Raw genomic sequence first — 16429 nt, forward strand, 5'->3', positions numbered from 1 at the left:
TTGAACCAAAAACTGGCTTTTATTTTTTATCTGGGGGCATTAATCTGGCCCCTAAATACGTGGTGGGCATGGAAATGTTTACACAGTCTGCTTTTTATTTTTTTCGGGGCCCCTCAAAAGCGAAACAGATTTTCCAATAGCTTCGACAATTTGCATTTGGATTGGATGATATGGCCATAGCGTTAGCGATGGCGATGGCTTAATGGGGCTGAAATCTTGGAAATGGAATGGGCAGAGGGCTGCATATTTTATTAATAATTTAACAAGTTTCTTGTTTATCGCTTTCACATGCAGAGATGAAGTCCAAGTCTCTCTAGTTTTTATTTTTTTTTTTTTGGCACTTTATCTGACTGACACTTTGTAGTTCAAGGTGAGTTGGCCCATGTGTTCGTCCATCGAAGCTAATTAGCATGGCCAGCAGACGCCGCCAAGTGCCAAGTGCACACACCCCAGAGCCCGGAGCCCGGAGCCCAGAGCCACACCTGGCACACACACACATTAAATGCCGCGCAGAACATCTGCCAGAGAGGCCAAGAGGCAAAGAGTTCACAGCGATCGTTAAGCAGCTGGGCGTGGAAGATTAATTAGCGGCCATAAGCGTTGTCACCTATTAACCGCCGTCATCTGCTGATCATCTCTTGTACCCGGCGGCTCCATGGATAGCTAATCAGTTCAAGGCCGCAGACGAACCTACCAAAAATATATGCATAAATATTTCTGGCTTTATCGGTTTTTACAGCTTTTTAATTTGGTGCCATCTCATTGGAGCCAACAATATACCTTGAAGTGGCTTCAGGCAGCACCACTACCACATGGCTTTCGCCCCCGGAATCTCTTGGATGGATGCGGCTGCTGCTGCTCCAGCAGCTGATAAGATTCCAAGTATTCGTACTTCTTGCATTGGCTAATGGCAGGGAACTGCCCAAGAGTCCGCTGGCAAGGTGAACCACATCACATAGCCGCTGCTGTCAGCCAGTCACCTGTTCGGATGGAGCCATCATGCCGTTTTGGCCAAGATTTTCGCGAAATGAGTCAGCGGTGGCTTCTAGACTTCCTCGTCTGCGGCAAGAGCTTTAAATATAGATTAATTTGTTTGTTTAATAATATTATTTTTAAGGCTGCAAGTAAAAATATCCATCTTATATTGTTGCATATACTATTTTATATTATGAATATTATTTTATAATAATGATAAATTATAATACAACGGTAACCATATTTCTTTAAATTGTTCAAACTATTAAATTCTATAAATAAATATTAAATCGTTCTACATTAAGTTACATATATTAAAGAGTATATATATATACTTTTACTGTGTGGTTGTCTCAAAAATAAAGTAAAGCATTTATTTTATTTTTGAGACAACCACAAAGTAAAAGTATATATACTCTTTAATATAACTTAATGTAGAACGATTTAATATTTACATATTCTTTTGAGAGAGAATATGTTGTACCTGGTTTTGATGGAAATGAAATTTCATTTGAAACATTTAATTTTCAGCTATAAAACATTACTTTTGAGTTAAACTTCAAATATATATGTTATTATTATTATTTCATAAAATTCCTCTATATTACAGTCTTTAAGGATAATATAATTTTATTTAGAAACTTGCCACTTAGGGAAGGAATCATCTCCGACCCTTTAAATCGTATGTATTCTTGATCAGCATAAACAGCCGAGTCGATCTGGCTAAGTTTCTAAGAAAACAAAAATGTTCTCCATTTTTTTTTTTTTAATTTTATGAAATTGTTAAAATTGTCAAAGATTGCAAAAAAAAAAAAAAAAATGAAAGTAAAAAAATACTTTAATTTAATAGATTAATAAACCGTCTAAATAAATTTAATGCATTTTTGGCTTAGTTATAGATTTTAAAAATGTTTTTTTTTTTTATTTTTCAAACATAAAAAAAAAGATTTGTTAACCTTTTAAAAGCCAACACAGAAAAGATTTTCTTTTTGAATTTAACGCTTTTTTAGCTTGGTTATAGATTTTTTCTTAAAAAATCAAAAACAAGTTACAAAATTTCTTCAAAATTGTACAAGGGGTTATATCGTTAGAATTGACAAAATTTTGTATTTAAGTACGTATTAAATTCACTATGCATACAAATTAACCCTATAAAACCTAACACAGAACTTTCCGAATTTAATTTAATGCATTTTTGGCTGTTATAATATTTAAAATACAAAGGTTTTGCTCAAAAAATGACCATATAAAATAAATTAATTTAAATTTATAATTTATAAGCTCTTTTTAAGTTTCCTTTATGGTATATTAAGTCTTATATATTTAGATTTGCTATTGAAAACTTAATCATTCTTAAATAAAACATCAAATAGTTCATATTTATATATTTAACAAATTAAGCTTAGCATACAAACTTAATGTTAAATTACCGAGCACTGGCTGCGGTGGCCTTCATATTTATTCAGAATAATTTTTTTAAAACTTATTACGATTTTTCCTTCCCGCTGAAAGCCAGAAAGAGTATCCAAAAATCGTTTAAAACCTAAATCTAAAGCGAAATCCGTCAGCTGGGGCTGCTCTGTTTTTGGACTCCTCCAAGCTTACATGCGGGACAGAGATGAGGGCCTGATCGAGGAGGGACTTGGGGATCGGGATTTACCAGGTCGGGCACAGAGCCAAAACAACAATTGGCCCAAAATCAATAAATTAATTAATAAAATATACAAATTGCAGGCGAACGTGGCTTGGATTCAATTCGATTCGATTGGATTGGCTGGGCCTGGCTCGGATTCGGAGTGGAGTTCGAAAAACCTGTCATAACCAGAGCCCAGGCCCGTGACAAATTGGCTCCGAAAATGAAAAAAAAAACCAGAAGTGCTCCTGCACTCTCGATCACATAGCATAGATTGGGGCTTTGGCTTTGGCTTTGCCGGAGAGATAGAGATAGAGCGAAGGCGGTGGTGATGGAGGAGGTGACGCTGGCAAAGGGGGCGGCGGCGGCGGAGGAGGAGGAGGAGAAGGTGGCGGCCACAACGGAGTAGGTTGGAGGTGCAGGGCGGTCTCTGTGTCTGAGTCTGAGTCTGAACCTGTTGCTCGGCCGCTGCCGGCGTCGCTGCCACAAAAATATATTGGATGGCCGTAGGTTAACTCTGTGCACACGGCATAAGTAACGTTCAGTCTGCCTCTAGAAGTCGATCGTGATCGTGGCCAGTCAGTTCCCAGTTCCAGTTCCCAATAGTTTCCGTTCCAAAAAAAAAAAAAGAAAACAGAAACAAAAAGAAATAAAACCAAAACGAACCCTCCTCCAGCGTCGTCTCCCTTCAAAGAAACAAGTGTTTTTTTTCTAGTTTAAGTTTTAAAACAAGCGCGCGCGTTTTAAACACAAATTTAATTAATTATTAATATAAAAAAAAAACCCACACAAAATGAAGTACTTCAACATGTGAGTGATCTGCAAAAGAGTCCATCTATGATCTTAGATATATCTGCTAGAGAACTTACTACTTCTGCTATTTTTTTTCGAGTGACATTAAGAGTTTTGCTAATTTTTAAAATATTTTTGAAATCTACAAAGAGACTGATGGCGATCATTTCCTTTTTTAAATTTAAACCAGGAATAAGAAGTTTGGAGTGCTTAGCTAATTTTTGAATCAAGGTTTCCACTAGTTTTCCTTGTTTTCCAACTTATAAGTTACTAATCCTTTCCTTCAAAAGATCCTTCTGGATTTCCCTACCAAGCTCTCCTTTTTATCCAGCTTTAGCTTGACATTTTCCACTTCAAAGCAACCATAACCAATCGCCTGGCTGGCGTTGCATGTGGCAGGCAGCAACCTTTTTGGGGCACCAGCACAGTCACAGGTGTGCAGGTGTAAAGCTTCGGCTTAATGCCAATTTGAACTTTAACACGCCGGCGCAGCAGCCGCTCCAAACTGGAACTGAGCTAGTAAAAAGCGAAGCCGCAAATGCCAAAGTTTGGTCATCATGACGATGACTGTGCCGCTGATGAAGTTGTCACGGGACTTGGTTGTGGATGTGGAGCTGGCATTTTGCCGGCAAAGAAATGGCAAAAGTTAACTCCCCAGGCGGTTTTCGATCTATGTGGTTTCGTTTACAATCTCTGAGGAGGGAAATCTCCGGGAGGGGGGGGCAGAGATCTTCGCATGTGTGATCTGTGGTGGTGACGTTTCAAGGTCGCCGCCAGCTGATGCTGCTCCTCTTATTCTTCTGCTGTCAGTCGCAGTCTCCTGTCTCTGCTACACCGTTAAAAAATGTTGATTTAAAAAATGGTCTTTAATTAAAATAAAATAAAATAAACTATTAAATAAATATTAAAATAATTTATAATATATATATTTTATAATTAAAATACAAACTCTATGAATACATATTTATAATTTTGTTCTTAAAACTCAGTAAAGGAGTCATATCCGATCCTATAAGTCTTATATATTATTGATCAGCATTGAAAGCCGAGTCGATCTAGCCATGTCCAAACAAAAAAAAAAAAAAAAACAAGCGAAAAATGTTTGAAAATTTTATAAAGTGTTACATTGTTAAAACTTTCAAAAATTGGGGAAAAAAATATAATTTTTTTTTTTTTTATTTTATATTTAGTTATCTTATATTTATTAACCTTATAAAAACTAACACAAAACTGTTTTCCAAATTGATTTTAATGCATTTTTGGCTTAGTTATAGATTTTTTCAATTTGAATTTTTCCCAAAAATTAAAAAAAAAAAAAATGACACCTATTTATTTTTATATTATATATTATATATTTTTATATATTATTATTATATTATTTCGTTTTTAAATTTTAGAAAATTTTCAAAAATTCTAAAATTAATCTGCTGATAATAAAAAGCTTTTCCCATTGAAATTAAAGCATTGTCAGCTAAGATAGATTTCCTTCCTTCCACTGGTTTAAGTAACCTATTAGCCTAAATTTCTCTCGGTGTGGCCAGCAGCTGCACCACCGCTTGGCTGCAAATTAAGTATATTGGATTAATTACCAGACGTAGTTGCCGTTGTGGTTGTCTTATAAATTAACGGTTGCATTTTTAATGCGAGCTGACAACAGGCACACCACACACACACACACACAGAGAAATATCTGCATAAATACGAGTGTGTGTGTGGTGTGTAATATGTGTGTTAATCGCTGCGTTGTATGCGGGAATTAATCACCGGTGGGAAAAGGGGGAGCATCAGGGGTAGGGGTAACAAGCGCCAGGTTGACGGCAAAATCAGGAATTTCGGTTTAGTTTCGCCTTTTCCGAATATCACTGACTTGGCTTTACGTACGCTCCATTTCATTCGCCGAATTATGCAATTATTATATATATATATATAAAATTAAAATAAATAAGACGGCAGATACTATATATACGAAATTATATATGTATGTACGCAAGTAGGAGAAGAAATACGCAAGATTCAAGGACTTTTGAGATCGCAAAATAAAAAACAGCAAACACACACTGTATGTGTGTGATGAATGCACTTCATGGGCCAAAGCGAATTCAATGTAAGCACATGCCGCGGCAAAAACGAAAGACTTAGGCAGCGAACTCGAGTAATCAAAAGACTTAAGCAGCGAACTCGCTCCACTTGGCATGCAGCCAGCAGTCAGCAGCTAACACGTACTTGTCCGCCACTTGGTACACAATGCACCGTTATTGAACCCACTTGCCTTAAGCCACTTTGCCTTTTCCCCCCTCTCTCTCTCTCTCTGTGCTTTTCCAAGCCATAAAATACAGTTAAAGCCATCGAATATCCAATTCCCCGAGTCTGAGTCCAAATCGGAATCCAATTTCGTGCACGTTTGGCCTGTAATAAGTGGCAACTGACATACACAAACCTGCCATAAGGTGCATGTACTGCTACTTACTCACCTGGCCAATTAGTAAACGTGCCCGGTCGGGCTTAACTGGGCCAGAGAGTGGCTAGAGAGTTCCAGCCAAGATCAAGCTGATGTGGATGATCATCTTGAACTTGCCATTAGCATTTGTTTTGAACATCAAATTGTATTTTTTATGGTTTAAGCAAAGATTTGTCTCGTAAAAAGTTCAGGAAATGCGATGCTCAAGATTATTTTGAGTTGTATTTAAGGTTTAGTTCCTCAATTTCTCATATTAATGTTCAAACTTTTGGTTTTAGGTTCAAAAAAGTTATTCTTTCGTACCCTGCCTTTCCTGTTCGTTCTTGCAAATGATTTTGCATAAATCTGTTCATGTCAGGACACGTCTTAGAGTGAAACATTATGTTCGGCTAAGCTTAATTTGAGCTTTAAAACATATTCAAGAAACAAAGTAAGACAGCTTAGTCTAGTTTTAAAGCTAATTTAAATTCATTTAAACTCTATTTATTTGATTCAGATACTAATTTAAACTAATTTAAGTATTATAACCTCAATTTAAATCACATTAAATACTCTTCTAAGGCAAATGTGCCATCAAATCAATTTAAATTGGCGGATGTTGGTTGACCCAAACTAGGCCCAATGACGCCATACCATTCAGACTGAAGAACTCCAAAGAAGATCCAACAAGATGTGCAAAAAAATTAAAAAAAAATAAATAATTTAAGTGGTTTTTAAAGTCTAGAGTCGGAACGAAACAAAAGCGAAAAGCGATAAATTAAAAGTCAAATCAATTTGTTGACCAAGCTCTCAAAGAAGACAATGAGGAGGGTGAGGATGATAGTGATGATGATGATGATAATGATGATGATGATGAGGCGGCTTTTAGCAAGTGGTTCCGCCTTACCTCAAAACGAAATTCTCGCCGACGCAATGCTTATCATAAATTTGCAACTAATGCCGGCTTATATAACCGGCTGACAGACGATTGCTTACAAACCCCAGGCCCACTACCAGAGATCGTCGCGTGTCTACCTGTCCTGGTTGTGGGTGTGGACTGGCGTTCGTCTCCCGTTGGCCAATAAAGGCCCAATCCCCAAGCCAGAACCGGTTGCAAAGAAGCGAAGAAGAAGCTTTTTTTTTTGGGGCAAATGTCATGCCTGGGCTTAGGCTCCTTTGAAGGCACAGAGACTCTGTGGGGAGGAAACTATAATTTCATCTGGAAAGGATTATTATCTATAGTTTGTCATTGTCATGTCATTCTAGAATGATATGTGGGTGTTTCTTAAGGTTTGTTACCTATGAAATGGATTGTATGTTTAATAGAAATAAAATATTAAAAAATATATAAAACATCTTATTAGATTTAAATGCATTTAATATATATTTTTTTGTAAGTTTTGGTATGACTTAGACCTTGGTTTTCATTTTTAATGAGTGTTTTCTAATTTAAATTATATATTTAAAAAAATGTGTTACATTTTAGTCGATTTTAATACCTTTTTTTAAGTTATTCTAATAGAAATAAAATATTTAAAAACTTTTGTTTCATTTTATTAGATTTTAATACATTTTTTTAAGTTTTGAAATGACCAAGGCATTGCTTTTGCTTTCAATGAGGAAATATCTATGATTTTTTATGAAAATAATGTCTTAATTTAAATTTAAAAATTTGTATTGCATTTTCCATTTCTTATACAAATAATTATTATTAGTTTATAAATTAATTCCGTGGCATCAAAATTAAATTTAAAACAAGAAAGGAAGCTAACTTCGGCACGCCGAAGTTTGTATACCCTTGCAGATTGGTTTTGATATTTATATTATAAATTTAAATGCTTAAAACACAGACAAAACAGAGTTTCATTACATTTTACCTATACTTATTATGTTTACAGTTTGACAGTTACAGTTGTACATTCCCAGCCTTACATTTTCTCTACATCTACCGATCGCTTCTATGGCAGCTATATGATATAGTTGTCCGATTTTTATGAAATTTATACCATAATTTTACAATAATAAAAAAAGCTTATATCTCAGAGTAGATGAAAATACGTTGAAAAACAACAAAGTTATCATTTTTTTTCCTTTAATTTCCTGATCGGTCCTATGGCAGCTATAAGATATAGTTGTCCGATTTTCATAAAATTTTTACCAAAAATCTGGAATAATATAAAATGGCTATATCTCAAAAATGATGCAAAAATATTAAAAAACACCGAAGTTATAATTTTTTTTCTAAAAATTTATCGAACCTTTGTATGGCAGCTATATGATATAGTCGTCCGATCCGGCCCGTTCCGACATATATAGCAGTGAGAGCATATAGAAGACTATATGCCAAGTTTCATTCAGATAGCTTTAAAACTGAGGGACTAGTTTGCGTAGAAACAGACAGACGGACAGATGGACAGACGGACAGACGGACAGACGGACAGACGGACAGACGGACATGGCTATATCGACTCGGCTGTTGATGCTGATCAAGAATATATATACTTTATAGGGTCGGAAACGTCTCCTTCACTGCGTTGCAAACTTCTGACTGAAATTATAATACCCTGCAAGGGTATAAAAATATGTACAAGGATTTATCTGCTTAGCTCCCCCTGAACAAAACGTTTCCCAGTAAACGCCCCTGATCATGGCAGAGCTGTGATGTGAATTTCGATTGCAGCTGGAGCTGGAGCTGGGACCTCTCCAGCTCTGGCACTTTGGAGATGCCAGGCACGCACCCACTAAAAATCGGGGGAGTGTGCGCCAGAGCCCACGCCTTTCACCTTTGCTGCTTGGGTTGCATAATACCATTAACTGGGCCAACGCCAAAGCCTGACCCCAAAAACAAAGAAAGAAAAGAAAACAAAAATTGTTAAGCGGAGGAGGAGGAGGAGGAGGAGGAGGAGGAGGAAGTGCAGCCGGAGAGAAAGAAATGGAATATAAATATCAAAATAGGTGCTAAAAATAAAACCTGACTTGGGCTTAGAGCTGATTTTACTGTTATTAGCCAACTACTAGTGCTTAGTGCTTAGATAGCTGGCTGCTTGGTGCTATGTGCGCGATCACTACAAAATTTATTCTGCCTTGCCTGCCGTCAACTGGTTTGCCAGTTTGCTTGCCACTTTGACTGCCTTTTGCATAAGCACCTGTTTCCTTTGGCCACCCCGGCGTCGTCTCTCTAATGCCGTTGCCATGTGAGTGTGTGTGTGTGTGTGTGTGTGTGTGTGTGTGTGTATGTGTCGCGCCGTCTCCATGTCGCCGCTGAAAGCCTAGGAAAGAATTTCAAAACGAGTTCGCTGCCCAAGTCTTTTGTTTTGCATAAAATATGAGCAATTGACTCACCGCATAAAGCTCACTGAATAAAACAGGCAAGGCAGGCGGCAGTCACAGACATCGAGAAACAGAAACGGAGCAACATTCGAATTCGGCATTAAGGCATTAAGGCAAATCCGAATCGAAATCGAAATCGAAATCGAAAGTGAACAAACCCGTTTGCCTGACCTTTACACATTAATAATTGTTAGCACATCTCCCCCAGCAGTAATATCAGCAGCATCAGGCAGCGGGAAAACCCAACAAACTCATAGATTTTGGCTTAATTCATGAAGTATATTTTAATTAAAATTTAATGAATGAATACCCTAAAAAATTCCTTAATCCTCTGGCTCCAAAAAGTGCCTTGAGGCACAATTTTACACTAGAGGGTTGAATAAGATGCTGTTTTCACGGTAATTTATGGATATATATAATATATTTTAATTATGGATTCAGCACTCAGCTCTTTCGTATTTCTTATTTTTTATCTGTAACTGGAAATCAAATTTTGATTTTATTTACCCAAAATTTATTCTGAAATATATGTCTAATTAATTGAGGCGGCATCTATAATCGTTTCAAATATGATATGAGTATATTTCCATAAGTTTCCCTTGGCATCCCTCCCTCTCCTTTCCTCTGGAGGTGGCCTCAGCACACCTCGGGTATTTACGACTTCAGGTTCTGTATTGGCATAACCCGTCCAACCAGACTGGAGCTCTAAGGCTGTGGTAGCAGCAGCAGCCTTGCCTCGGGGATTCACCAGCTCCTCCCTTACGTCCAGAACAACCTCGAAGTGTTAGAGTAAAGCAAAGAATGGTATAATTAGGAAAACATTCCACAAATATCTCTCTATTATATATATTTGTTTATCAACCAATTTCCTGCTCCGTTTATTCCAGCTGCCTGCTCTTCATTGTCTGCACCTTGTGCTACAGCCTGGTAACTGCCCAGGAGGAGGGTGGTCCAGCCGCCGGTGCCGTTTCGCCAGCGAAGAGAATTGCTGCATTGCGCCGACCCGTGGGCAAGGCGGCCAAGACTACCACCACGACGACACCGGCACCGGCGCAGGGCGATGGTGCTGGCGAGGGTGAGGAATATGATGAGGAGGCCGGCGAGCATGGCAACCTGGGCGAGGATGGTGACGAGGCGGCATTTGCTGCCAGCTCCACCACCAGCACCACCACGGAGGCACCGAAAAAGGTCGGCCCCGTCATCCGGCCATTCCGCTCCAACGATGATTTCCTCAACTCGCTGAAGCGTCGCCAGGCGAACGCCAAGAAGCATCGCGCCGAGAAGCCGCCCAGTCCCAGCAAGCCGGCCAAGAAGAGCGACGAGTCCAACTCCTCTGGCGAGCAGGAGGAGCCAGCGGCCGCGCCAGCACCTGCCCCAGCATCCAGTTCCGCCAAGGGCTACAAGGGCAACTCGGCATGTGAGTGGAAAAATTGTTTAATTTATTTATTGAATTAATATTTTTAAAATTATATACTATGTTTAGAGCAAATATTATCAAGGTTTAGTAATGAGATTGTATTTATTTATTTAGGAGATATTTTTTAGTTTAATTTATATTGAACAAATATCGAAAAATATCGTTTTAATAATCGATAGCTTCTGATAAATAATTCATAAATGCTTAGTTTTTCTTTTATTGCCAACGATTTTTTGTTTTTAGCTTTAAAAATGTATTTATTTAACTTTGATTAATAAATTGTTAAAGATTAGTGAACATTTAATGATGAAAAACATGAAGAAACGAACATTTTATCGATATAATCGATTTTTAAAATGTTACAAAATTTTTGTTAATTGAGGCACACTTTCTCAATATTTATTTAGACCTTGACTTGTACTAAAAATTAAAGAAATAGAAGTTTTAGTTAGCAGCGTTAAACAAATATAGAGAAATCATATTGATTTTAATCGACAATCGATTTTCTTTTTAAATTTTAATTAATTAAATTTTTCATATCAATTATTTTTGACTTAAAATGTACACCTTTTTTTGTAGTGAGCCGCCGCAAGCTGTCGAAGCCCGCCAAGGCGACGCCCGTGGAGCCTGTGGAGGATGCCGCCGCCGAGGAGTCGGAGCAGCAGCAAAAAGAGGAGACAAAGCCCAAGCGCCCCATCGGTGCCCGTCTGGCCCTGCGGAAGCGCAACTGAATCCCGGTTCTCTGAACTGAACCCGTCCCTTATCCCAGCTATCCAGCTCCTGCCCCTCTAATCCCTTTGAATCATATGGCTAGCTATTTGGCAGCCCGATCTGCCCTTTAGTTTTTAGTTCGCAATTGATTTTTTGTGTATGTAATATATTTGTAATTTTATGTTGTAAACAAACAAAAAAAAAAACACACACACACACACAAAAGGCACACTGAAAATCCATACACCCACACACACTCACACACGATCCCAGCCCCATCCTCCATGCCCAGGATCAGATACGCCCATATATCCCACGATATATGGATATATGGAGCACTATCTCTGCCTGGGCACAATTATGTATTCTTCACAATCATCAATCAATCAATCAATCAACCAATCAACCAGTAATAAAAATCACAAAATCAAAGCAATCGCCTTTCAATCAAATACATTTTTGTTTATTCGTTAAATTATAATTACACGGGGTTAAAAACCGAATTAAAAAAAACATATCGAAAAACAGAACGGAGGAGGATCTAGTTATAATTTTCAAAATTGGGAATGTTTTTTGTATATATATATTTAGTTCATTTGAATATACATATATCGAGTCAAGTCTAAATAGTATTTTTAATTCGATGTCCTCTCACTCTCTCTCTCTCTTCCGTTCGAGTTCTGTCTCTTTCGTTTTCGCTTTCGCGTTCGATTCCCATTCCTTCGTTGTTTCGCTTCGCTTAGGTTTAGGTTTGTTTTTATAAAAAATATATGGGTAAATACATATATATCTATATAGTTTAACATATCTCTCTTAGCGTTTATATTGTATAAGTATATATGTATATATTCGAACAATGTTTTATGGGCTTTTTGTATATTTAAAAAAAATGCAAACAGGGCGAACAAGAAGAGAGCAACATTCAATATATAAAAACGTACATTCAGACTTCCGAAACTGATCACGAGTCACTTCTCAGGATATATTCATGGAATCATTTATGAAATTTTGTAGTTTTTAGTTTCTTTTGGGTGTGTGAAAGGCACATGGCTATTCTTGGGGGCAAACTCGTCTTCGGTGGCCCTGTTGCTCCGTTGCTCGATGATGCAGTGGCTCAGTGGTCAAGTGGTGCTGGTTAGTGGGCTTAAAAGCGGGTATATGCTGGCTTAAATGACTTTACAACGTTTCGAGCGGGGGAATGTGGGTTTAAGTACAGTTGCCATCAACTGATTGTTAATACTAGAAGAGTCCAAAGTCCCAAGTCCAATTCCTGGTCGCTTCAACTATGGATGGTGTCGCGTATTACGCATCAGCGGTACCAGCAGCGACGGCGGACCCGCCTGGCGCAGGAAGGGATGGGCCAGCAGCTCGGCGGCCGTGGCCCTCTGCGCCGGATCCCGGACCAGCATTCGGTCGAGGAAGGACTGCAGACGCGGCGAAACCTTGTGGGCATTCTTCAAATTCGGTGGCTGCATGTCACGTATGCGTCGCATCGCCTGCAGCGGTGGCTCATTGAAGAAGGGCGGCTCACCGTCCACCATTTCGATGACCATGATGCCCAGCGACCAGATATCCACTTCCGGACCGTACGGTAAACGTGATATAACCTCCGGTGACATCCAGTACGGTGTGCCCACCAAACTCTTGCGCTTGGGCAGCTCCTGGGATACCTGGGCGCAGAAGCCAAAGTCCGACAGCTTCACCCGTCCATCGGCGGCCAGCAGAATGGAGTCCGACTTGATGTCGCGATGGATGACGCCCTAAGAGACACACACAATGAGAGAGAAGGGAAATTGGTTAAGAGTTTGCTCACAGTTTGCGGTTTTCCACCTCCACCCACGCAGGCCCTTTCTCCCAGCCACTTATCGCATTACCAACGTGGGACACAAGTTGCACAAAAGAAACCTAGTTAACCTGGCTGGCGGTGGTTGTTAACCCACCAAAGACCCACATGCTTGGGCGAGTTTTTCAAGAAAATATATCTTATCTTTTCTAAGGTATTAATCAATAATTAACTGGTTTATACGTTGCTTTATAATCAAATATAAATAATTGAAATAAAGCATAAAATCCAAACTAAAATCTTCTAGTCTGAGCAATCTCTGTGCCCTTTTTTAGGGGTAGGGCAGGCACGTACGAGGCTAGACCCGATTTCACTTGCCAGATTTTTGGGCGTGCGATTCTACTGGTCGCCCCACTGTGCGTGCGACCACGACTCTGACGGTGACAACATTTAGAAATTGAAACCCAAGCGTCGTCGCGAAAGCGGAGGGCAAAGAAAGCGCCACAAATGGCAATGGCACAAAGAATCGAAGCGAATGTACAAAGGCAAAGGCAGAGGTGGAGGCGGAGATGGAGGCGTCGGCGAAGGGCAGTTGCCCGTCTGCCCGACAATGAGGAAAAGCCATCATCACAACGGCCAATGGATAATGGAGAACACGGTAGAGAAGGGCGGAGGGGGACAACAGTGTGGTCACGCACCTGTGAGTGCAAATAGGCCAAAGCCTTCAGGCACTGCTTGCATACGGTGGCTATCTGCTCCTCGTCCATACGCGAATGGGTGACAATGTCGGTGAGGGCGCCGCCCTCGAGGTACTCCATCACCACCCAGAGCTCATCGTTGACCAGAAAGCTGGAGTATGTCTCCACGATATTGGGATGATGGTAGTCGCGCATGATGACCACCTCGTTGAAGAGCAGCTCGCGTCGCTGCTGTTTGCGCAGGTCCATCTTCTTCACGGCCACCTGGCGACCTGTTGTGGATGAGAAGGAGAAGGAGGATTAAGTCTAGTTTCTAGATTCAAGCTTATGCTCTAGGACTGCTCACCTGTACTCTTGTCGGTGGCTATGCAAACGGTGCCCGTGGATCCCTCGCCGATCTTGTTGAAGTGATCGAGATTCTCACGCGGATCCCCCGCTGACACTACCATTTGGAGGGCGGCACGGAACTGCTCGTGGGTTAGGCGTTGCTCCTGTTTCGGCTGCGCCTGCTGGACGGCCGCCGCCGCTGCCAAGGTGGCGCTGCTCGCTCCGCCACTTGAACTAGAGGCCCGCGACGCCGACTTGGCCAGGTGATTGTGTGGATGCGGATGTCCATGCGGATGCAGGGGATTCTGGTTCTGATCGCCGATCGCCTTGGCCTGGTGGGAGGTGGGATATATGGGGAAACCACCAGCGCCGCCGCTGCCATTGCCATTGTTGGTGTGCGAGTGCGTGGAACGTGTGCCACTGGCTACAGATCCCACGGGCGATGTCTGTTGCGGTATGGAGCCGGGCGGCGGCGCCATGTTGCCGCGGTACTGATGCTGGTCCGTGCGCACGGCCAGAGGCCCGGTGGCCGCTCCATTGGCATGGGAATGCTGACTGGGATAGAGCATAGGATGGCCGCTCATCGTGGATGGTGGAGGCTTAAAACCACCTGGGGTTGGACCCGTTGGGCCCTCCTCCTCCGGCACCGAAGGCGGCACATTGGCCACGCGGCGAACGCGAGGGGGACTGGAGCTGCGCAGGGAGTTTGACCTGGCCACGTGCGAGGTTTTGGGCAGGATAATACCACCGCCGGGTGTTGCCTCGCTGGGCATCATGTGGTGCATCATGCCGGCAGCGGTGGCGGCGGCATTTGGAGGCATGGTATGGGAGCCACCGAGCGCCATGGGATGCGACGCCATCATCATGTTGGTGGTGCTGCTGCTGTTCAGCGAGGTGGTGTCCGCCTTGTTGTTGTTGTGATGCGGACGGACTATCGTCTTGAGGTCAAGGATCTCCGTGGGCGTGATCTCCGAGGGATCGACGAGCGGCAGCGGGCGGTTGCTCGACTTGAGGATCTGGTTGTTGCCCACAATGGAGGCCCACTGGAGGGGCAGGCCCACGTACTTGTTCTCCCGCTTGTCGAAGCCCGTGTGCACGCGATGCTCAAAGTTGCTTGGCATCGAGATCAGCGGTTTCTTCTTCTTTTTCGAGAACATTTTCCCAGCGCCTGGAATAGATGGATCACCTATTGCCTAGTTTTCCGCTTTCCCGTGCTCCGGATTCTTCTGTTGACTTCTCTTTTACCGCCCTTTTCCAGACGGGAAAGAGTAACAAGCACAGCAACAACGAAGACGACGATCTTCCAGATCTCGCGCACACGCACACACACACACACAAACAAGAAGGGAGCACGGACGACTCTCACGCACACACACGCATAACAGCACAGCGGACGCGACTCTGGGTTACTATAAATCCGAATCCGAATCAGAATCTGAATCTGGTTTCGATTCCCAGTCCGACTCAATCCCTTTTAGCTTCCTCCGGGGGTCAGCACATTTCTCGGGTTACGGCCCCACAAGCGCAATTGGAGAAACGGAAAAAAAAATAAACTAAAGAAAATAATTGCCCGAAATCGATAGCAACAGAGGTGGAGCTATCAAGCCGTCGATTGTGTGCTATCGATAGTTCAGCGTCTGAGTCTATCGATTAATCAACTGCCACTTTATAATTTTATATTTTATTTAACGTTACAATTAGGCAAATATAATTTTGTAAAATATCAATTGTGTTCTTAAAACTGAAGAATATGCCCAAGTTTTTAGATTTCTTTGCCACAGTAATTTCAGAGGTGACCGTATTACCGATATCGATAACCAGTTTCAGAGTGCTGAAAATACCATATACTTGCGCGCCAACATTAAAAATGTGCGCTAGAGAAGATTTCAATCAATTTGTATTTACCCAAAAACCAAAACAAAGAAAGCCATCACTGGCCGCGCTATTAATTCATCTCACATGTGTATTTGTTTTTAAATTATCATACCGCATATATATTTACTTATTTACATTATGATAACTTTTACTCGACTCTAAGACTGATCTTCTGATTTCCATTTCTATTATATACTTAATGATCAATTTAAAATTATAATTTATATATATATATTTATTCAATGTGTGTCTCGCGGCCATGTGTACATATGTGTGTGGATGTGAGGGACATGCACATCATCGCTGTTCGGTCGCCACCTGGCCGAGCTCCTCGCTCGCTCTCCTTATCAGTAGCTATAGGTTTCATTTGTTTGTTTACGTTGCTAGATAGTTGTTGGTTTGCATTACTGTTTGTTGTTGCTGCTGTTGGGTTTTCCTTTTTTTGTAATTC

At 41.0% G+C, this 16429-nt stretch overlaps 2 protein-coding genes across 3 annotated transcripts; one reads left to right on the forward strand and one right to left on the reverse strand.

Moving 5' to 3' along the window:
• The first annotated feature begins 1534 nt into the window (after window positions 1-1534).
• On the forward strand, window positions 1535-11723 carry LOC108084487 (nucleolar protein dao-5). 2 transcript variants are annotated; one of them, XM_017180719.3, is made up of 5 exons: window positions 1535-1657; window positions 2492-2638; window positions 2710-3418; window positions 10055-10584; window positions 11164-11723. In XM_017180719.3, the coding sequence occupies exons 3-5, from the start codon at window positions 3402-3404 to the stop codon at window positions 11313-11315; spliced, it is 699 nt and encodes a 232-aa protein (XP_017036208.1). In that variant the 5' UTR covers window positions 1535-1657; window positions 2492-2638; window positions 2710-3401; the 3' UTR covers window positions 11316-11723. The 2 variants fall into 2 exon arrangements, with proteins under 2 accessions (XP_017036208.1, XP_070144232.1); XM_070288131.1 differs by having other exon boundaries at window positions 1565-1657; window positions 2488-2638.
• Window positions 11724-11731: 8 nt separating this feature from the next.
• Window positions 11732-15686, reverse strand: mbt (serine/threonine-protein kinase PAK mbt). Its single transcript, XM_017180718.3, has 3 exons — window positions 14123-15686; window positions 13777-14048; window positions 11732-13055 (listed from the first exon to the last, which is right to left on the reverse strand). The coding sequence occupies exons 1-3, from the start codon at window positions 15258-15260 to the stop codon at window positions 12579-12581; spliced, it is 1887 nt and encodes a 628-aa protein (XP_017036207.1). The 5' UTR covers window positions 15261-15686; the 3' UTR covers window positions 11732-12578.
• Between the last annotated feature and the right edge of the window lie 743 nt (window positions 15687-16429).

The sequence above is a fragment of the Drosophila kikkawai genome, chromosome X, assembly GCF_030179895.1.
Source record: "Drosophila kikkawai strain 14028-0561.14 chromosome X, DkikHiC1v2, whole genome shotgun sequence".
In the NCBI taxonomy this organism is placed as follows: Eukaryota; Metazoa; Arthropoda; class Insecta; order Diptera; family Drosophilidae; genus Drosophila; species Drosophila kikkawai.